Here is a 24036-nt window from a genome sequence, read left to right as displayed (position 1 = left end):
ATGTAGATATCTTTTTTATGTATAAGGTAAGGACTGTATTTCGATCACTCAGGTTACTGTTATAAAAGCGAGAAAACGGTTTCCACGAATATTGAAGACTAGGTTTCGTGACATTGCATCTTTTCTTTTCTTGTAATGTCTAATATTAACACAATTTCACTTATACTACTAATGCTGGTTGGTTTAAATCATACATGGCAAACCGACAACAAATTGTTAAAATCAACAATTGTTTATCAGAACCTACTTATATTTCTTGTGGAGTTGCCCAGGGTAGTATTTTAGGTCCGCTCCTTTTTCTTTGTTATGTGAATGATATGCCAACCTGCATTGATCCATCTTGTAAACTCATATTGTATGCGGATGACAGTGCAATACTTTTTGCTCATAAAAATCCCGATGTTATTTCAAAACAATTAGGACATGTTATGGAATCTTGTTCATCATGGTTAACTGATAATAAATTATCATTACATTTAGGCAAAACAGAATGTATGCTATTCGGATCATCAAAAAAAAATTACGCAAGAATAAATCATTTGATGTAACTTGTAACAATCATGTCATACCTGCAAGAGAATCTGTTACTTATCTTGGTTTTACTATTGATAAGTTCTTAACATGTGAGGCATTTGTTAATAGCATTATTAAAAAGGTCAACTCTCGAGTAAAATTTTTGTACAGAAATTGCCAGTACTTTAGTCAAAAAACAAAAATGACCTCAGCGTCTGCCCTTGTCCAATGCCATTTAGATTATTCTTGTTCATCTTGGTATTCCGGTCTAAATAAGAAATTGAAATCAAAACTACAAAATAACTAGATTTGTTTTAAACTTACCTACTAGAACCAGTATTAATTATGATGTTTTAGAAAATATCAATATCCTCAAAGTATGTGACAGAGCGAAGCAACTCCGTCTGAATCATGCATTCAATATTTTTCACGATAAATGTCCAAACTATTTGAAACAAAACTTTACTAAAGTATCTGAGATACATACAAAGACAAGATTAAGTAAAAACAATTTTGTAGTTCCGAAAATTTCATCCTTTGAGTCAAGGACATTCCTTTGTCAGGCAATTTCAGATTGGAATGCTCTGTCAAGCAGCATAAAAGATATAAAAATAAGTCAAGTTTTAAATCTGCTTTAAAAGCACATCTGTTTAAAGAAGGTAAATTACTTGAGGAAAGCCAAGTTATAAGATATTAATATATAGTTTTTAAATTCAGTTGTTATTTAAACTTTAGTTGTTATTACTGAGGTACTCACTAAAATAATCCTCTTTAGTACTTCCTTTTTATTTTATTCTTCTTTCGCGTATTAGTTTTTCACTGATGTTTTTTTTTTTTTTTTTTTTTTTTTTTTACTTAACATATAACTAAATCGGTGCCGTAATGAGTCGAGGACTCCATTTGAAGTAAGTGCTCTTCAAGCTACTTTCATGGGTTATCCTTGGTATAAGATCAGCGGAGAATAATTTAGGAAGCACGACTAAACTTGAAATAACTTTTTCATGATTTTTATTAGTATTAATTCATTGTCTTTTTTATAACTTTTATCAAACTATCTATTCGTATTTTTATCTATGTTTAAGCAATATTATGTGAATGTAAGTCACATGTTAGTTTTAGAATTTGTTCGCTTAGTTTAAATATCTTACAAAACTTATCTTACTTAATGCGATATTTGTAATTTTAAATTGTATATATGATCTTACACCTGAATAAATCTATCTATCTATCTATAATGCGACACAGAAGAGTTGAGCTTTACATCTTATTATGCTCTCAACAGAACATAATTATAATGTACAGTTTTTCTATCGTTCTATTTGAAAGTAACAGATACTGAAAGTTTGCAATACCTTTTGTATGCTAGCAGCCAACATTATCAAGACAGCAAAAGATGCATAATAATGTAAACTTCAAATAACAAACATGTTTATGCATGTTTATAATGTTAAAGGTGATAGGCTGTATAACTCTTCAAAGATTAATTGCAAAAGTAATGTCTTCTATAATATATACAAATATAAATGTCAAAATAACTGCCCCGAGAAAAGCTATGCTAAGCCTATTGCACTATCAGTAAAGTAATACTAGCTATTTTAAATTTATATGACCTGACTTAAACAAAGCTTATTGAACATTGTTTTTTGTTATTGTACACAAAATGTTAAATCAAGAATATTAAGTCATTCTTATAATCGTTACCAAAACACTTAGTCTTGCACATCTCATTTTTAACATTGTATATTTCTACAAAGTAATGACGTTTCCATATCAAACACAAACATTGTTCATATATTACAATGGAATATATAAATAGATTTCAAAACAACATTAATCTAAGGAAGTTCAAAAGCGGTAGTATAGAAAATTAAATGCAGACAAAGACATCTCTAGCTCCAAGTAAACTATAATACTGGGTCGAAAATGACCGAGTACGAATAAAGAAAATTAAAACCATACAAATACGATTGTCCCGAGTTGTACACTACGGCGATGTCTGCAGCATAACATTACATTGCGTTGTACATCAAAATGTAGTAAGACATCAGAACTGTACGCGCTAGAACCTCTTCTATTGACAATTTTGAAGTTCTTGATAATTTGCGCGTAAGCTTTTCGTGCTCCGCAATTGAATAATATGCATTATTGCTAATAACTTAATAAATGAAATCCATTTATTATGTTTTTGCAATATGTGGCATAAAGGTTAGATCCCCACCTTTGATGATGCATATCAACTGTTAATATTTGTCTTTTCTTGATAAAATTAGTCACCTATCACATATTATGTATGATGCTGTAACAGAACCATTTATTGTTAATTGTGTTTTCAAATTCGTCATTTAGATATTAAATGACATATTTCAATCAAAGATACGTGTTGGTTTTTGATTTGATTTACTACATCATCAAACAGAGCTCATAAAGTGAGTGTAAGATATATACCTTGGTTATATGGAGCTAATGCTACGGAGCTTGCATAAATGCAGATTTATTGAAAAATAAATATATTTATGCAAGTACGGGACGGTACGGGTTTTAATATTATTCAATTGCGGAGCACGAAAAGCTTACGCGCAAATTATCAAGAACTTCAAACCCTCCCTCCCATCCCTAGTATGCTCAGTATACCAATAGTTGTAGATAGTTCAACATGTGCCAGTCATTTTTGTTGTCTTCATAGATATGTCATTACAGTTTCATTGTAAAATGATGTTCAACATATGCTAGTCATTGTTATAATAGATATTTCTCATACTTATTAATTGTTAGAATGACATTCAACATACATTTATAAATGCTGTATTGATACTTCACATGTAATTATATATATATATTGATATCATTACTTTTAACTATAAGGCTGACATTCATCGTACTATTATTATAATGCTAGTCATTGTGCCATTACTTCTTGGCTATAAGACTGACATTCAACATAATATTATACTGATCATTGTTAATTAATGAATATGTATTTCAGTATTTTCTTAGATGTAAGACTATCATTCATTGCTTATTGGCATAAAGGTTAGATCCCCACCTTTGATGATGCATATCAACTGTTAATATTTGTCTTTTCTTGATAAAATTAGTCACCTATCACATATTATGTATGATGCTGTAACAGAACCATTTATTGTTAATTGTGTTTTCAAATTCGTCATTTAGATATTAAATGACATATTTCAATCAAAGATACGTGTTGGTTTTTGATTTGATTTACTACATCATCAAACAGAGCTCATAAAGTGAGTGTAAGATATATACCTTGGTTATATGGAGCTAATGCTACGGAGCTTGCATAAAATGAATCTTTTATTAGTGTGAATACAATATGAATTATGAAATGCTATTCAGAGTGTTAGTATTTTGCGAGTTTGATCACATTTATACAGTTATTGTTTTAACAGACTGCGATTATATATCTCAATTATTTTCTTGGTAGCTAAGTTTAAAGGCTATTCTGTTGAAATTGGAAACACGACCTCTGACCTTGATGTCTGCTATAAACATGGACCTAATGCTGACGGGGATATTGTCATGAAAGTAAATTGTGTCAGACCAATAGTTGGAAAGTTCGTTAGAATTAAACTTGCAGAGACTGAGCCACCGTCTTTAACTCTATGTGAAGTGGAAATATTTGGAGGTATGGCTGGTGTCTTTTGTTTTCTGTACTAACTGTCGGCAAGTATATATGTACATTATTCATCTAGAAATAAATCATTTAATCAATATATCTCAATATTTTATCAGAAATATTGTAATAAAGACTACAAAACTCAAGCCTACAAACACCAGTATCTGGGTAACAAGAACGTACAATAAAGTAAATTTTGTAATAACTATATCAAATACGTCGTAACTGACCACAAAATTAGTGTGATTGCTTTTAATATGAATTAAATTATTTGGTACACAATCTCTACTCTTTTTTTATAAATAATATTTCAGGGCGTCTGGTTTCCTTCAACAAATTTACGTCTATGGAATCTACGCTAAAATATGATGGATTTCGTTGGGAGTCGTCACATGCAGTAGATGGCAGTAATATAGCACCTCCTGGTAAAAGTCAAGACGTAACCTGTGCGGCCACGAAAGATTATTACAAACATATACGGGAATTATGGTGGAATGTTACCTTAGACACTGCCTTTGATATACAGGGAATTAACTTCTTCGGTCGTTTAGATCATATCGGTAAGTGATGCATTCCTTGAGTGTTGTTATGAGTTGTATGAAAAACATTAAAAATTAATTCAATCACAATTCGTCTAATGAAATTGACTTATGTAATATCAGTAATTAATATGTTCAGAAACATCGAACACGCTCTCACTCTTACCTGTACATACAATTCTATCCTTATTAATCTTATGATGTATCTAACAAGTTCACATGTTTCCACATTATTATAATAATCTTTTGTATATCATTACTATTCCATAAGGCAGAATTAGAATTTTCAAATTCTACCACCAAATAGGCCTCAAAAACTTAAAGTAGTGGCCGACCCAAGAATATTTTCATTGTATTGTACTGAAGTGGAGTTTATCTTTCAATCTATATAGCCGGACTCTCTAAGCTCCGCCTATATATTAAATTCGTTGCAGTTAACCAACATGCAATCGTAGCTGATCATTAAAAATATATTGTTATAGACAGTCTTAATTCATTCAATCTACCCGTACAATTATAACTCGGACACACTTACAATTATTATTGTATATTATTATATATTTTCAGGCCAGTCCAAAGCATACACTATAAAAGTGGGTGATTCTAACCCACAAACCCATCCAGTATATACGGACAATAACCCTAGTGATTCAAATGATGCATATAACCCTAAGTCAACAAATTTTACTCTCCCTGTTCCTGGTTCAGTTGTTCGGGTGGAAAGATCAGGGAACATTTTCGTTATTTGTGAATTCGAAGTGTTTGCAGGTAGTATTTAAATTTCAATCACGCATATGACTGTATTTTAGACAAACATGTTTCCAAAAGATAATGTAATAAAAGGCCTTGCATTATGATTTTCCTGCTTTAGGGGGAATGCGCCTAGTCTGAAGTTATTGGGTCCGTTTTGACATTTTAGTACACGTCGATTTGTGGGAATATGGGCCGCCGTGAGAAAAATATCGAGAAATATAAAGACCTATACCACATTGTAGATTGAAGTAAGTTATCGTAATTTCCCATGTATCTCTTTCCAGACACGCGACTGAAAAAAGTTATGGCGTCATAAATATGGCGGCTAAAGAGAAAATAAGAACGGCAGAAAATGTATGACTGCTGAATAATTACAGGTGACAACGTCTTTGAAAACTATGATATGATTGTTAAACTGATATATTTAGTGAACGTAATGTTCATTCTAGCAGATAAAACACTTTTATGAAAAATAAGATGGATTTAACTATGCTTAAAATGAAAAATATCCATAAATATCAAAAATGACGAAAATGACTAAATAACGGTATTAAGTGCGGTTAAATGGCACAGTATGCCCGATTAAAATAGAAAAAGTATAATACTCTATCACTTCCATAGTCAAATAACATAATTATATATATCTATATACCCTTGTTATCTGTATGAGTGTGTCAGATCGGCTTAACGCCCCGACAATGTGGTCAGAACGCAAAATCAATAGAAAAAAAATCTGTTACATAATGCAATCTTAAGAATGTTGTTTTTAATGATATAACAGCTTGAAAACGTAAACTATTTCATAGTGCAGATTCTCCTATTAAAATTGATGTATCTAGTTAATACATACTTCCCCGTAAACCGGAGTTAAAGAAATCTACGAAAGGAATCATCAGAAGATTTCTCTATGTACGTTTTAGACCAGCATACTAGGTGGTCTATGTCATCGTCGTTTAACGCCTACAGTGTAGATGATTTTACACAATTTATTGGTTGCTACGCTAATCCATGGATGTTTTGATTTTAACGCGCATGCGCGCTTTACGTGTGGCAAAAGAACTCTCAACGATAAGAAAATCTACATAAAATTATCATTATATTACTAATTGTTTTGCCGTTATAAAGATAATTTCAGTCAAGTAATTTATTATACAGTATACTTTGATAAAGGACATGTATGTTAATTAATCATATCTTACCTGAAACGACTGCTTTTTTCTTATTTTCGTCAGAAAAGAACATGCAATTCCAGTATATTCCACACATCATACAAATATAAAATTGTTCCTTACATTTAAAAATTTCATATTTTTCATAATATCTATTTTCCCACGACTTCATATAGTTGTAAAATATATATTTTTCTCCGCCTTAAATGACATCTACATACTTTGGGGTCGCGGCTCTATACCACTGAAGTTGCTGTTTAAAAGTGATATGCCGGAAATCATTGTGTAACTATTATGCAATTGACATGATAAAACATTGGTCACCTGGGTAATCAAGACCGTAAGTTAATGTCGAGAGTGTCTCCTAATTAGAGCGGACCATAAAAGTTACTGAAGCAAATAAGATGGCTTTGATGTGATATACATTAATGCCTTCGGTCATTAAAGAACGCACTCAGTTTAATATATCACGTGGCGGAACTGTTTTGTGAACCAAAAAAAAACAAAAAACAAAAAACATTTCACGTGATATTTAGTATTTCAAAATCTATAAGAATATACTTTGGAACTTTAATGGGCATTTCCTTTTTAAACGATGAAAGTGTAGTTACAAAAAATCTAAATTCTTAAGATATTTATCAAATCAATGACTATATTAAACTATACACACTGAATGAAAGTACCTGATATAATTTTAAGATGATGATGATGATGATTATTATTATTTTCTGAATACTGAATGAATTGATCCCCTTTTGAGTATAATCGGATACAAACCAAAGGCTGAACTTTATTAATTGAACATTTTATTTTCAACTTCGGCTTTTAATTATAATTCAAGTATCATGTAAGCTAACTGCGACACGTGGTAAGTTATGGGAGGTCACGTTAGAAAATAAATCAAAATCTTTGTTATTACTTCATAAATTCATGGAAAATATAATTTTGTTTATTCATTTTTCTTAACATCAAAATTGCCGAATGAATAGTCCATTAATCCAAAGAAGTATATAATACTTTTTTAACTCTTTGATTAATCCAAAATCATCAATGATAATGCAAATTAGTTAAAGCTGTGGGTTTGCAAAGATCTATATATATTTTCCTTTGTCTTTCGGCGGATATTTACTGTAAAACAAATTCATTATTGATCGAATAGACCAGAATAGAATATATCTCTAACTTAATTTATATTGTGCAGTCATGTCTTTTTGCCCTACGTAGAGTGCGCATGCGCGAAAATTGTTTCCCGTTGCTAAGCAAATGGGTCAGTGTAAAAAGGTCTATATTTACGTTTTACATAAGGAAATTTATAGTAGTTAAGCCTACCCCTTGAGTCCTTCTGAACAGGATTTGGCCTCTAATCACATCCCTGAAGTTTGTATTTCAAAGTTCGCATAGATGATCAGCAAGATTATGATGGATTCCTTAAATGCATACACAATCACATTAAGCTCGTTTCATAGACAATTTAACCCTTTTACATGTACCAACACTAATTTATTTTATCGTATAACTTCATGCCTAACTGATATTTTACCTCGCGTGAAACGATATTGCGACAAAGTATATACAAACTCTGAAAAAAACATTCCTAGAAAAATTAAAATCCAGTAATTACAAGGTGTGCTGTTAATTGTTTCATATGATTTCTTTACTCTTTAATCTTTATACCTATTTACCTAATAATCTAATGAATGACGAAGGAACTGCTTAAATTAAACGCATTTTATGCGTTTAATTTCAGTAAAGCCTTTTCTCTTTTTTTATATTGCTATTTGTTCATGTGACCGTGTGAAGCAGTTTGTCAAACCCTCTCCTTATTGAACAACATTGATGTCCGGTTTGGGAATGCATATTTTCGAGATGTAATAAGTAATCCGTGTGAACTATTTCTGCCTAGTTTGTGGCAGATATTTTTCGTATGATTTTGAAAACAGTTAGCTGTGGTTACTATATCAACAATAATTCACGGATTCTTGATGATGTTTTCAAATACGGACAATATAGTTTACATTCTTATGCCAGGGAGGTATAGTTATTAAATGTAGACTACAATACTGCACCGCTTGGGATTGACATACATGTATCGCCATATTTGAAATTGATTTAAGTACACTGATTTACCCAAGCTTTTATTCTATTTAGATGGGTGGAGGATGTTCCCCATACACTTTTTGAAATATATCGGACCAGGTAGGTATTTGTTACTAGATGCGTGGTTTGTCTCACAATAGCTGTATGTCATGTTGTCTGTCGGTTAAATGTGACGTTTAATAAATATCTTTTCCTTTATCTTCATCTAATCGCCATATCTTTGCAAGAGCGTCTTTCAAGAATTCAATGAACGTTATCAATATGTCCTTTTGCAGAAATACCGCTATTATCAACTGCGAGAATATTCTACTTAATGTCAGTATCGTAATTCAGTGTGTGTGTGTTACGTTTAATAGCAATTTAAAACACTTCTGTTACTAAGTGTATCAAAACAATAGTTATTTATCAAATTCAATGGAAATTTTCACAATTGTATTTGGTAAAATGATGAAATGTTTTATCATATGCGGTTTTGACCCACTTATTTAGAGATATATTGCATATTTGGTGTTCAGTCCTTTGTCAGCTTGATGCTAGATTTTCCTATTTGATCGTGTCTAACGAAAGCGGTGGACAACGCCATGATAGTTCTTAAAGTCCACTAATACTGAGCTGCTTTGATATGTTTTTGCTTTCCTGATTCGTCGGATCCTTAATAATATTCTGCTGTTGTTTTTCTTTCTGCAACGGCATGGAGAACATGGGCAAATAGTTTGTTAAAAAATGCAAGAAGATCCCTTGAAAGTATAGAACTCATCTTATCAAAATAATAGAAGACTCGATTGACTTAGTTTGTTCATGAGAGATTTAGAAAGGTGATATACCCTCACGCCCTTTAGCACCAGTTAAAGCGGAATAATTCTATTGTGATGATATTAAATGAACTCCATAAAACTAAAGGACCAAAGGTTTTTCATATAGATATTTACCCAATCATTTTTGTTTTTTCACATAACGTGCCTTTAGTTTCCCTTTTGTGAATAAGACATTCAGCAGTCGACGGCTTACTTTCATGTATACTGTTCTCTCACATTGGAATATGGTAGGGATATAGAGTGTGAGCATTGTTGCCAAAATACTGTTTTAAGCACACCAGCGTTGTTTTACAACTGACCGTTCCAAGGCGTTGCCGCACTTCGTTCTTTTCCTTTATTTTACGTTTTGAGCTTTCTGTCTATATGCTTTACTTTGTTCATGTATTTATCATGTTCTAAACTATACATGCATTGCTGCAGTGTTACGGTTTAAATAGGCGTTGCAGAGTATATCACATATCGGATCTTTTGAGAAATACTTTCAGTTGCCGAGAAGGAATGATGAAAAAAGACAATGAAATGACTACCACATGCCCCTGCATGATGCCCTTCCTGCTGCAATTAGCTGAACGTAATTGCGGAAAGTCTATATTAAACTCAGAACGTTTTAAATGCAGGAGTAATGAATAATATTGTTTGTAGATAGCTTTGTTATCACTGGGCTGAATACGAATTAAATTAAGTAGAACACTTTCAGTGTTGATGTCAAGTCTTAATGAATATAATTACCCAAACAAAAAAATAATTTAACAAGCAACTAATTCTATATCAATTCTATACTAATTCTATACTGTTTAGTATACTATTACAGTATAGAATTAGTATAGCATTGTATTGTATACTATTTGACCGTCAATAGTATACTCCCTCATAAACAATGATGAGTATACCATTAGTATACTATTATACATTGTACCCTGCTTGTGTATATCATTAGTATACCATTATACTTTGTAAAATATTGAGTATACCATTAGTATACCATTATACTTTACCCTGCAAGACTTTAGAAGAATCTGATCTTTTTCATACATATCCCTGGTAGATTATGTCACAGGAACAATTGTAGGAATAAACAATTATTTTTGGTCATCTCTGCTTTGTTTTATTACAGACAGAAATTTACAGCCTTCTGTAATTAAGGGATTGCTAGGATATTTATTATTAATGTGGAGTCTGAGTGCATTCTCTAATAAGTTGTATAAGGATTAAGATGTTAAACTGTGGTGATTCAAATGGATTTTAAAGAAAACTCATGCAGGTTTGATTTATTATCTTTTTAAAATTGTTATTATTAATCTTCTAATTAATGCAACAGTTTTTGTTGTTGTTGTTGTTTTAGATTCATGCATCTTTCTTATTTTCTTACAGCAGTAAATTTTGGAAACATTTACAGCAATGAAAATGTACTTTCAATCAAAGAAGTATAAAATACATTTTTTTAATATTAACTATGTTTAAATGTACAAGCTGCAGATCTCGAAATCTGACACCAGCTGGCGTCGAGGTAAACACCCCGGATACCTGTAGGCTGTAGCCTAAACCTGGGAAGAAGATTGTTCCAGCCGAAACATTTTCATGTAAAATCATCAAATTACACTAAATCAAAACAAAATATTAATGTTTGAAAGGCTAATAAAATTATTTACAATATGTATTTTATTTGTTCTTTTATTGCCTTATTACCGGATTTATAATCTTGTTATCTAGCAGCAAATTGCGAGTACACATGTACACTTGCAGAATGACTGGTAATAAAGTATAAACAATCGAGCTATAAATGTTAATGACTACTTATCCAATCAGAAAGGGGGAATTTGAATGCCTTATAGCTTGTGACAATACAACACTTCTACGCAAAGAAATAGTCCCCCTAAGTATCACCTGTTTTTCTAAGAAAATACGAAATTTTCAGACATGCCTCGCATATCAATGCAAAATATACTTTCTTAACTTTAATTTAGTTCAAAACTTTTGTTTTGGAAACACTATTTACCGGGTCGCATCTGTTTCTGAAAATAGCAACTTTCGGAAAAACCCAAAGGTCGCGCACGTTTTCAGGTCGGCCGCCATTTTGAAATTTGTGAAAACAATAGGATACACAATATCGTCAAAAATCAATATAACTGTTGATTCAAAAGCATGGAAACGATTAAAAATGAAATGATTGTTTAACCATAGCATGTGGTGAGTGTTTTAAGTTATTTATTATAATTCAGAATTAAAAACCTTAGCGAGAAGTTTACAAATCTTTTGTAGCTTAACAGAGGGTACGAAAGATCGAAAATTATTACAGCGCCGGTAGCACAAAGAAAACGAGTTATTCTTTAGTTTAAACACAACTATTTGACTTTAATTTAAAATATTATTACATATGATATGTAACAATGTATCATTTCTTCCGTCTGCATGCGAAATAATTAGCTACACTGCCCAATATTAGTCCGAAACATTTGACCGTTTCGTCCCCCACGGATTCGTACTTAGAGGATTGCCTTTAGATTTGAATTTACATAGGTAAACGATTGTTCAATAGTAGTTTTTGTATGTAGTTTTGATTAATATCTTTAACTTGTTCATTGTTTAATGTGTTACAACTTATGTAAAATAAAATCAAGAAAGTAGATTCCTCGGAAGCACCGTGAACAATGCAAACTGAACATTGCAGACTCGGTTGTATTATTTTCTTTCATCTGATCATTTTACTAGATGAGATGGTCTCATATTTATTTGTAAATAACAGCTGCATCAATTGTCTTATCTATTTGACTTTTGCAGATAAGACTGATCATCGATAAGTGACCTGATGGCCGACCGGACAATAAATTATCAAGTGTTGTTTTCATATTGGAGGAGATGATTGCATGTACGGGCATTGGGCTGGGAAAATCAAACCTTGGCGATTAAACACTGACTACCCTAAAACCCGATGAAAGTGGAAGACCTGAAAGGTAAAAATAAATATTTTATATTACGTTTGATAAATGCAGGGGTTTTTTTTTTGTTGGTTTCACAATTTTTGAACATTGACTATGGTGAAAATTTACATTTAGTGCAATCCACTGAACTTCATGTGGAAGTAACGGCTAATTATCTTAAAGACCGATGACATAATGAGTATTTTGGTAAGTAACGGCTAATTATCCTAAAGACCGATGACATAATGAGTATTTTGGTAATGTTGATTACAGTTACAGTGCAATTTTCTATTACCACATTAAACATTTTACATTAAATCAAGACATATTATGATATTGTAAATGTTCTTTCAACTTCAGACTATGTGACAATGTGGTGTAAAAGAAGTATGGTGCAGCAAACTGATGCTAGGCGGAATCTGGCAATAACAGAAAGAATTGGATATATGCCAATAAGTTTGCCAAAAAAAGAACAAATATTCAGTGAAAATGACTTCAGTGTATACTTCTCTAGTGTTAAATGGCAGTTGCATTTAATGGAATAATTCTTAATTTGAATTTTATATATATTTAGCAGATTAGAAAGCTTCAAAGGTATTTCTATCATTTGTTTCTAATTTGTCATGTAAAAATCATTTTTTATGTTATTATTTTGAATTCTGTGAATTAAATAATTTCCAAAGAATTCTCTGCTATGTATCATCTTTTTATGTTTCGAGTTGAATACTTAAAGTGGCTTTTTTACTACTGTGAAATAACCTATTAACAGTATAGAATTAGTATAGTATTACGAGTATACAATTGATATAGTATTTGCAGTATACAATTAGTATACTATTAACAGTATATAATTAGTATACTATTAACGGTATATATTTAGTATACTATTGACCATCCGTGGCAATCAATTTGCATATCATTAAACAGTTTGATTAGTAACAGTATCTTGATAGTAGTTTGTTATAGTATACTATTAGCTCATTTGCATGTGAAATTTTTACTAATTCTATACTAATGGTATACTGTATACGATTAGTTGTTTGTTATAGTAGTTTGTTACCCTGTTTTTTTCGTTTGGGTAACCAGTAATTCAGAATAATTAAGAAGACTATCATGAATTTAACACTTGCATTAATTTAAAAAAAAAATGTTAAACTTCTACTGGCATAATCGTCTTGATCATGCTTAAATCTAATCAAAATGAACTTGCAAACAATGCACATTATCTTATAATAAGAGCATATACAACTATTTATGCCGACATTGATTTTTACTGCATTTCAAATTCCTTTCCTTCTAGGTACTTACTAAAAGCAGATATTGGTAACACATATTCCCTTATTGTATATTATATTTCTTGTAACTTTCGGAAATTAACTTATTTCAAATTCAACACCATAAGAATAGTCGAAAATAGTTAATATCAAGAGGTAGAAGCGACGTGTAAAAATGCATTATAAATTATGTGGGTGGGGTACAAATTAAACCGTTAAAATAAATTGTATATATTGTTTCATGAGAAAGTGTTAATACAGATATTAGAAATATCCCAATGGCTTGTTTAATGACATTATTTCTGATATTTTAAGCAATTTTACTGATTTTTTTCAGAAATTATTGAGCAGTATTATTTTCGTAATCGGCCGCCATATTGATGACGTCATTTCCGGATCCAGTCGCGGTCCCCAGAAGAGATACATACACATTGTTTTTGTCTTAGACCAAGGAATAATTTGGTATATGTGGCTATATTTCTCCACTACGTACGAGTGGGATTACAAATGGCTGTGGACTATTTTGTTTAATATAAAATTCAGCATGTTCCTCATAGAATGCGTATTTATGTTTTTGATATTTCTGTAACATTTTTTTCTGTAAACCTTAAAACACGACCATTGACATCAACTTTTTTATGAACCGCGATTTCACGTTCGTCAGACGGTTTTCGTAAATTGTTCTGTTCATTCTACAAGAATCGATTTGTTTTTACTCATCTTATTTTCATTTCAAAATGTCTTTAAAATGGTGTATAATTTGTGGAGATCATTATCACGTAAATGTCGATATTAACGTTAAAGTGACGTCAGAGCTACAAATATGACTTTGCGTTTTGAATAAAATGTTTGCTTTATTCTTGTCTCATTTAAAACACAAATCAAAGAATTTGACCAAAATCTAACATGATGATGAAAACTTTATTTTCTGTCGATTGAAAGAATAAAATTATGGGGTCACCGAATTCATTTTCGCGTAAAATTACATTACGCTACCCCAACCCCCAAATCACAAGATGGCACAATTGAGTATTGTTTCCAGTATCTCCTCTTATTTCGATAAATCTACTATATTATTTTTCTTAGTACCATAAAATCAAAATACGCTTTAAGACTCGGCTACTTTCGGCGAAATCATTTCAGTGTTGAATTCAGATTTTAATAGATTATATTCAATTTAACAAGACACCGCATTACCGTTGCTCTGAATTACATTGCTCACCCCTATCCCAGATAAAAAATACTGCGTAATTTAATGGATTTTCTTATGTTCTTTGATAAAGACAAACTTAATATTTTAAGTAGAATTTAATCAAAGGATTCCTATACAACTGCACCACTGTACAATGATTTCATTCAACGTTTAGATTGAAATGATTTATCTCGCAAGTTAATGATAATACATGAACAGTCTTGTATCGTTGCACATTTACAAAAATAGATAAGAAATCGGCGGAATATAATTAAAATCCTTTATCTAAATTATCACAACCTTTTAATTTTAACAATTACCTGCACAGAATTCCATCACCGGCCGCTATTTCGGTACATAAAGAACTTATATTATGCATGTAGTAGCATAGAGACAAACAAATATAATACAACTTAAAAAAAGAAAATTTAAAATCATGAAATTATATCATCATGTCCGAATAAACATTATTTATTTATTTAACTATGCTACAAATTTTACGTTTGGGAAATATTTCGACTGTTTGGAGAGTAGTCGGACAACCCGATTTCGAATAAAGTACATCCCCTGCGAATAACCGCGGCGAAACGGAGTATATTTGTTATACAGAGGGTGTTGCTAGAAACCTATCAAGCATCACAAATACGAGTAAACATTCTGCTTAAACTATTTATTAGATATTCCAATAAAATAAAAAAAAAATTGTTTTGGGTTTATATGTTTTCTATGTTATTGCGGGCAGTTAACCTAGCCAGTGTTCCTGGATTCTGTATTCTCAACAAGTAACTTCCAACTTCACCAGATAATTCACAGGTGGAGGACGAATGACTTCGGACACGTGCCTTCTATCAAGTTGTCACGCCCTACCAGGGGATCAAACTCACGATTTAAAGATCTGCGCTCCTTCTACTGAGCTCAGCAGGTGGCCTAAAGAAAGTAAAACAAAACAAAAACAAAACAAGAAAAAAAAAAGTGGTTGTGACTGAAACTATATTTTGAAAGATGACGAGCAGTTTCGGCCAATAAAATTAAGGTTATTTTTAGAACATATAATAAGAAAGATTCTACATTAAAACCATTTCGCACTGAGGTCACCAGTTACAGTTATAAAGACCTCTTTTGAAGACAAAACCCTTTTTTTCACGTACCTTGATTCGATTCATGTCTGTAGTGAGCCTCCGATGAATGAGAGTGTAAAATACTAAGATTTCAGAAGAGATATATCACTAAAACATGCAAACTAAGTTATGTTGTGATTCGGGGATAGGGGTAAGGTAATGTAATTTAAGCGAGAATGAATTCGGTGACCCCATATTTTTTCCTTTAATCGACAGAAAATAAAGTTTTCATTGTTAATTTTTGGTTAAGGTCTGTCGTTTGGGTTTTACATGAGACACGATTAAAGCAAACTTTTTATTCAAAACTCAACGTCATATTTGTCGCTCTGTTCGTCTTTTACGTTAAAATGATCTCCACAGATTATACACGCACAAGAAAAAAGCACATCTATTCTTGTAGAAAGAATTGAACGATTTACGAAAACCGTCTGACAGATGTGAAATCGCGGTTCATAAAAATGGACGTCAATGATCGTGTTTGAAGGTTATTAACAGAGGAAAAAGAAATATCAAAAAAGTACAATATGCATTCTATGAGAAATATGCTGAATTTTATATTAAACAAAATGTCGAAACGGAGTGAGTGAGTGAGTGAGTTGGGTTTTACGGCGAATCGACACAAAATGGTCCGGTCCATAACTCTGCCATCCATGATGGGATTTTTATATTACTTGGCAAATATATACCTCATAAAAGGAAAATGTGTAATGCACATCTTTCAGACCCCTAGCTCAAAGATCAAGGTCACACTTGGCAGTCAAATGTTTACATGACATAAACAGGGTCTGTTTCGTTTCTGGTCCGTAACTCTGGTCATTCATTAAGGGATTTTATTATTACTTGACACAAATATTCCCCATGATAAGACGACGTGTCATGCGCAAAACCCGAACCACTAGCTTAAAGGTCAAGGTCACAATTGGAAGTCAAAGGTCGTCAACAGTGTCTTTATCCTGTTCGGTCAATAACTCTGTCATACACCTAAAATATTATAAAATATCTGTTTAGGATCAACTTCCCTTTGTTGTTACTATAAATAACAATAGAGAAAATTAGGTGCCTTCTAGATATTATATTATTTATATATAAAATATTTGTTTAGGATCAACTTCCCTTTGTTGTTACTATAAATAACAATAGAGAAAATTAGGTGCCTTCTAGTAGGGGACTTTGTATTGCATCGCAATAATTTATTCGCTTGTTCATTTTTGTTTTGACTCAAATCATACCCAACCTACTGATCTCTACCACTCGTTCGCCAACCGTTATGTTTATCAAGGACGAGTAAGTATATTGTTTTTAATTGCAACTGAGTTCAACCAACATATCTGTTCCTAGATTCTGTACCAGTACCAACCTTTTCATCCTAAGTAACTTACACCTTCCCTCCGCATTGGCAATCATAGACCGGCCGAAGCTGTAAATGGATAATGTGTAAGCTTAAGTTAGCGAAGCTGCAAACATATTGTATGAGCCATTACTTAGCAAAATTCATATAACTGAACTAGAATAAAACTATAAGACATTATGAAATGGAATGAGGCCGCTTTATTTCAACATATATCGTAAATCTTGACATAATTATTGCAAGAATGAAAATTATCATTTTGTCATCATATCCTATCCCCGTATCAATATATTTTGAAAGTTTTACATAATCAGAGAACAAACCAACAATATTTGTAAAGGTATAAATTCATAGCAAAGATCAGCGGAAAGTTTCTTCCACACAATAATTTTATAGGAAATCATGTGTAATATAATACATAAAAACCTGATTTTCGTCGGACAAGAAAAGCCAGTCGAGTCGACTTATCAGCCTGCAATTACAGACAAGACTGTCTTTTCCAGCTGAGGGAAAGGATGGTGGTAATATATTACTAATACCCCTTAATCCAATATAAAACATGAAAAAATGACCCGACAACAAATAACTTACCTGTAAACATTATGAAAGACGTATATACAGGTAACTTTCTACCAGATTCACGCTAGGCGGCAGTATTTATTTTGACACATAATTTCCAAACCTAACATTCATATTGTTATTTTTGTCATTACATCCCGAATAAAATTATTATATAAATTGAAAGCCATAATACTTCAAAGGCGCTACGTATTTCTTAAATAACTATGTATATGTCAACAAACTGTCACATTAACTTGCCAAAATGTTGCCTCAAGCCAAAAAATATCTTCTTCATAATAATTGTCGACATTTGACAGAAAAACTTAAACTTTGATAGTCCTAAACTCTACCCGTTGAATATTTATAACAGCAGTCTTTTAAATAATCAGGTATTCATTCTCCCCATTTTCAACAATCAGAATGTCCTCCTGGAAGATGTGGTTGGGAATGTAATGAAACCTGTATGTGTAGCAGTCAGACAACTGGGCAACACAAGATTCTGGGAGCGTGTCCTCATGGATGTAGCGGAAGATGGAGTGGCGGCAACGGAAAGTGCAACATTGGTAAACATTTTGGTGCACAATATTTGCTTTTCATAAAACATTTTCTAATATCTAAATGAAATGAAAAGCATTGATATGTGTTGATTCTAAGTGCTGTATTATTCCTATGTACCCAATTTGTATACATATTAAAATGAACACGCTCGGCCTGCACCAAGAGTCTCAGGCCTGTTGACTTGATACGTTATAATATTACTCATTCATTTTCAGAATGCCCTGATACAAAATGGGGACCTTATTGTAATAACACATGTGGCCAGTGCAAGATTAATGACTCTTGCAGTGTATCTGAAGGCTTCTGCCCTAATTCATGTAAGCCTGGGTGGATTCCACCTTTATGTGTACACGGTAAGTTTACTTCATCTTTGACATGGCCTTTGACATTACTTACTATGTACTCTCAAATCAGCAATTATTACAGTCCTAGTCTGTAGCAGTATTGTTCATGTAGTTTTGCACGTTCGGGTCACAATTTCTTGTTCAAAAGTTAGGGTTGTGTGCTCGATTTTTTCCTACACAGATTTGAAAATTTTGGATCTCAAACAAGTTTTCATAACGGACACCTATGAATAAATTACATTTTTGATAACATTTTTCGCGCATAGTTCTTGTTTTGAGATATTTACCCATGATCAAAGAGATCCGCAAATTACAGGATGTTCTTAGACACTACTATAATAGGTATTATTTAAGTTAATGTTATATTTCATCTTTCATAGATAGTGCGGCTGCCGTTTTAATACATTTTCTAACGGCATACCATTTATTATTAAAAGGACTTTCATATCGGACACCGAGTACTGGCTTTATTCTAAGCAATCCAGATAAATAACGCTACGCCTTTACTTCCGGTTTATCAAACATGCAGTCCTACCTTGATTTATCTAACTTTTGATATAATGTTTTGTAACATGTTTTCTTACTACGTAATCAGTACGTAGAAATAATTTGTTAATGGAACAAGACAATGTATATGCATGCAAAGTTAGAGCTCGTAAAAAGCTTACAACTTTGTTGGAAGAGATGGTATATTCCTGTTAGATGATGCGTTTGTTTAGCATTACGTGTATGCTATTTATATCTAATAATAAATCAAATGCAAGTAATAATTATATTCAAAGATCTTAGATATTTAATAAAACATGTTTTAAACGTGAATCAAACCTGAAATTTATCATCGAATATTTTATTTTTCCAGAATGCAATGATCGGTATTTTGGTCAAGATTGTAATTTTACATGTGGATATTGCAAGAATGAGCTTGTATGCAACAAAGAAACTGGTGAATGCGCGACTGGATGCATGCCAGGATATAAACCTTTTTTATGCATTGAAAGTATGTTCCATAAATAAACACTGCTTAGAAATGGGCTATTACGTTTAAATCAAACAACATGAATTGTATCTTTATTATTTCCCAGCTGGTTGAAAACCAAGGACTATAGGATTGCGCTTTTCCGTCCTTACGTCTATCGATCAGTCCGTCGTTACGTTATTCTGTCATTCCGTCCGCCCTTTCACAGTTTCGTGTACGGTCCTTAACTCAGCCATTTTTCAAGGGATTTTAATACCGCTTGGTACAAATGTTTCCTATGACGCTTAAAACCAGGAGCAATAACTTAAATGTCTATGTCATACCTGGAGGTCAAATGTCAACATGGCTTTTTCCTGTCCGGTCTGTAAATCAACAAGCTATGCAGGGATTTTAATATTACTTGGCACAAATGTACCTCGTAATAAGATATTGTGTTGCGCATAACTTTCAGACCCCTTCCTTTAATATTAATGTCAAAGTAACATGTCGCAGACAGATGTTAACATGGCATGAACAGGGTCTGTTTCGTGACTTCTTTGGAACTCTATCTTCATCAAAGGATTACAATATTACTTGGCATAAATGTCTTCCAAAATCAGACACCATGTCATGCGCAACACCCGGAACCCTACCTCAAAGGTTAAAGTCACACTTGTAGATCAAAGGTCAATATGATTGTTTCCTGTCTGGCCCATAACTTTGTTACTTAAAAGAGAATTTAAATATTGGTTGGCACAAATATTCACTTAGATGAGACAATATATCATACATAACACCCAAATCCTTAGCTCAAAGGCCAAGCTCACACTTAGGGTTCAAAGGCCACCATGGCTTTTCCCTACTCTGATCTGTAACTCAACAATCATTAAAGGGATTTTGACATATTTTGGCACAAATGTTTACCACATTAAGACAAAGTCCTTTACTTAATATTTTACCCCTAACTCAGAGGTCAAGGTCATTGACGGAGGTCAAAGGTCTGTAGGGCTTTTCTTTTCTGGTCAGTAACTCTGTCATTCAATAAGGGAGATTATTATTACTTGACACAAATGTTCTCCATAATGGGAAAAAATGGAAAAAATATCATCTTTCCATATAAATTAAACACTACAGAAAATGCTATTTTTTTTATTACCATTAGTGATGACTTTAGTTTTGAAACTACATCTTCAAAAGCTAGTAACACTCTCAGATTCATTTAAAGAAATATACAATATAACAACCGTAATATCAAAGAATCTGCCTACAAAACATACGTCCGCTCACAGTTAGAATACCACATGGCACCAAGGGCAGAAAAGCTTAGCATATGAGATAGAAAAGGTACAAAGAGCTGCAGCCAGATATGTTATTAATGAATACCCATGCAAAAGCAACGTAACATCAATGTTTGAAACTCTTAAATGGCAGACATTAGAACAGAGAAGAATACATCTATCCCAAATAATGTTGTACAAAATACCACACAACCTCGTCTCTGTAGATCATAACCACTTGACAGTCTTTAGAAATTTAAACTTTATCACTCCATCTTCAAGAACACAATATCATCAGTGTTATGTTATAACATAGTTTAATATACATGTAGTCAATATTGTTCATACATCATGGACAGATATCAGACCATTATTTTATAAGTGAAGAAAATTAGTTGCCTCCCAGTAGGGGACTTTGTATTGCATGCCAGTATTTCATTGACTTGTTTGTGCAAAGATGTTTTGTTCGTTTGTACAGAGCCATCTAATATTTCAAGAAAAAATGTCTTATGTCTTTCTAGTTTTTTTTTATTGATTAAAAGACAGTCGCAATACATTTTCAACATACCATTGTTTGTTACTTTTGTTATAAATTATTCTCAGCGTTAGTTTCTCTCATGCCCCTGTAAGGTAGTTTATCAATTTTATTGAAAGCGTTTAATAAAATGAATGTGGGAAAACATATGAGCCATGCCATGAGAAAAATCAACATAGTGGGTTTGCGACCAGCATTCTGGTCAGGATCCATGCTGTTTGCTAACGGTTTCTCTTATACAATAGGCTTTAAAAGCGAACAGCATGGATCCTGACCAGCCGTCCAGACTGCGCGGATGCGCAGGCTGGTCTGGATCCATGCTGGTCGCAAACCCACTATGTTGGTTTTGTCATGGCTCATATATGTAATATTGTTATTTATCTCATAACATTAGTTACATATTATAGACAAATAAGAGCGACCAAGTTCTCCTATACTAAAACGACATTAACGTTGAAGTGCTATTTTTGTAGTGTAATACCAAAATTATGGCTTCCACGACGTCAAGATAGTCATAAAAATATTATTTACACTTCGTATCATTAGATTTAGAAAAAAAACAACAACAAAAAATATGAAATACGGCTGAAGTGTTATTCGGAATTTACCATCTAATTATGACACGCTATATACAAAGTCTTTTAATTATAGATTGCGATGCCGGATGGTACGGAGATGACTGTCGCAAGATTTGTGGTAAATGTCGTAATGGAGGAATATGTGATCATGTGACTGGAAATTGCCCGGATGGATGTGAGGCAGGGTATCAAGGACAGAACTGTATGCAACGTGAGACCATTACGCTTTTATTCCGTTCAAGAGCATGTTGTTTTCCACTATGCGTAACATAAAGAAGCATGGCAAATCTTTTGAAATATGCTAGTTGTGTATATGCAGTGTGCACGATCCTGTATTCAGATCTCAGACAGTTGTGCAAAACTAATCTCAGCATAATATTTAATTGCAACTGGTCACATTTTGCCCTTTTCTCCGTATGTTACATATACATTTGACTGTTCTGTCTAAATTTAAAGACTCGTGCCTTGCGATATCTGTCAAAATACCGATATAAAACAAATCAGTTTATGAAATATTATAATATTAAAACGTGAACATGACAGATTTTTGAAATCTTGTGAAGGACATGTACAATTACATGACGTGCCGGCTGTTTAAAGACGCGCCAAAACAAGCCTGTTTTCTTTGGAATTTCCATGTGGGTACTTACACACGATTTGCTTGCAAGAAAGAGAGGAGAAATACGATGATCTAGTCACCGACTATTCAGTAGCATATGTGAAGCCGAGACAATGTGTTTAGTGTCAAAGAATTTATTACATTTATGTAGTAACAGAATGCTCAGTTCTTGATGTATCAAGTTGAACCTACACCACACATAGTATAGTATAGTTGATTTGGCAAACAGGTCTATTTTATATGTACTACACAAACAACAGAGAGTTTCAATAATTAAAAATGTTTATGACATTAAAAATAGATTTATGAATATGAGTTATAATTTAAACATCTAAAATTCAATAAAGAAAAATAAAATCCTATTACTTATCTTAACTTAAAAACAAACAACAATGGCAAACTAACAGAAGATATTTCCTTCCAACTTCTAAAAAGAAAAGGAAAGAAAACCTGTAATGGAAGCAACCTTAAACGCTTTACTCAATTTATGATTCTTCAGATTATCAAAATCGTACTAAAGAAAAGACTATATCATTAGAACACCACTTAATCTAGCAGTTCTTTATTTCATATACTTCAATATTTCACTTACTTCATAACGGTTTTTCGACATTTTTCACATATCATATTTTCAGAGACTTGTATTTCCATAAAGAACTAGATCGCTACATTAGAAAAAAAAAAAGAAAAGGCGCTGTTAACTTTTATATAAGAAAACTACAGTTCGTTAAATACAACCCGCTGAATTTACTACTTTTCGCTTCTTTCAATTTCTCTTTTCGATCAAATTCTTATGCCGCCATTGTTACCTGGCATGCCATAGGAACAGGCCGATTTCAACAGAATGCAACGTGATACATACTGAAACGCGGTAGAGTAAAAGTAAGCACGTTGCTGTCGAGAAAATAGACTAGGAAAGGAAAAAAAATAGTACAACTTATATTTTGACTACTTGTGACTAGACCAGCGGAGGCTAACATTCTATTTGGCAGTGATCAGCCTATAATATTTTCAGTAGTTTAACAATAGGGGACACTTCCTGTTCGGGAAGTCATCCGCTGGGTTTTTCCAAACTAACTTGATAATAAATATAGAAACTTGCTTCCCATTTGGGAAGTAAAACCACTTCTATTTACTTGTTTTATTCAAAAGGTTCAGTGCATAAGAATATACACTTGGTCTCATTAAACAAAATACAGCATTGTAAGCTTGAGAAATATGTCTAAATTGCTA

At 32.5% G+C, this 24036-nt stretch overlaps 1 protein-coding gene and 1 long non-coding RNA gene across 4 annotated transcripts in view; both read left to right on the top strand.

Moving 5' to 3' along the window:
• Positions 1–24036, top strand: part of LOC123556442 (uncharacterized) — a 468205-nt gene that overhangs the window by 26142 nt on the left and 418027 nt on the right. For all 3 annotated transcript variants that reach the window (XM_053542660.1, XM_053542659.1, XM_053542658.1), the window contains exons 4-10: positions 3962–4162; positions 4468–4713; positions 5260–5460; positions 18357–18500; positions 18711–18848; positions 19699–19836; positions 22258–22395. In XM_053542660.1, coding sequence (XP_053398635.1) covers positions 3962–4162; positions 4468–4713; positions 5260–5460; positions 18357–18500; positions 18711–18848; positions 19699–19836; positions 22258–22395 — 1206 coding nt within the window. The remainder of the gene's footprint in view (positions 1–3961; positions 4163–4467; positions 4714–5259; positions 5461–18356; positions 18501–18710; positions 18849–19698; positions 19837–22257; positions 22396–24036) is intronic.
• On the top strand, positions 11437–13032 carry LOC128556863 (uncharacterized). Its single transcript, XR_008370878.1, has 3 exons — positions 11437–11713; positions 12305–12477; positions 12805–13032. It is a non-coding gene; the product is annotated as an uncharacterized LOC128556863 (long non-coding RNA).

This window comes from Mercenaria mercenaria, chromosome 5 (genome assembly GCF_021730395.1).
Source record: "Mercenaria mercenaria strain notata chromosome 5, MADL_Memer_1, whole genome shotgun sequence".
NCBI lineage: Eukaryota > Metazoa > Mollusca > Bivalvia > Venerida > Veneridae > Mercenaria > Mercenaria mercenaria.
This window is presented reverse-complemented; position numbering and strand designations above follow the sequence as displayed.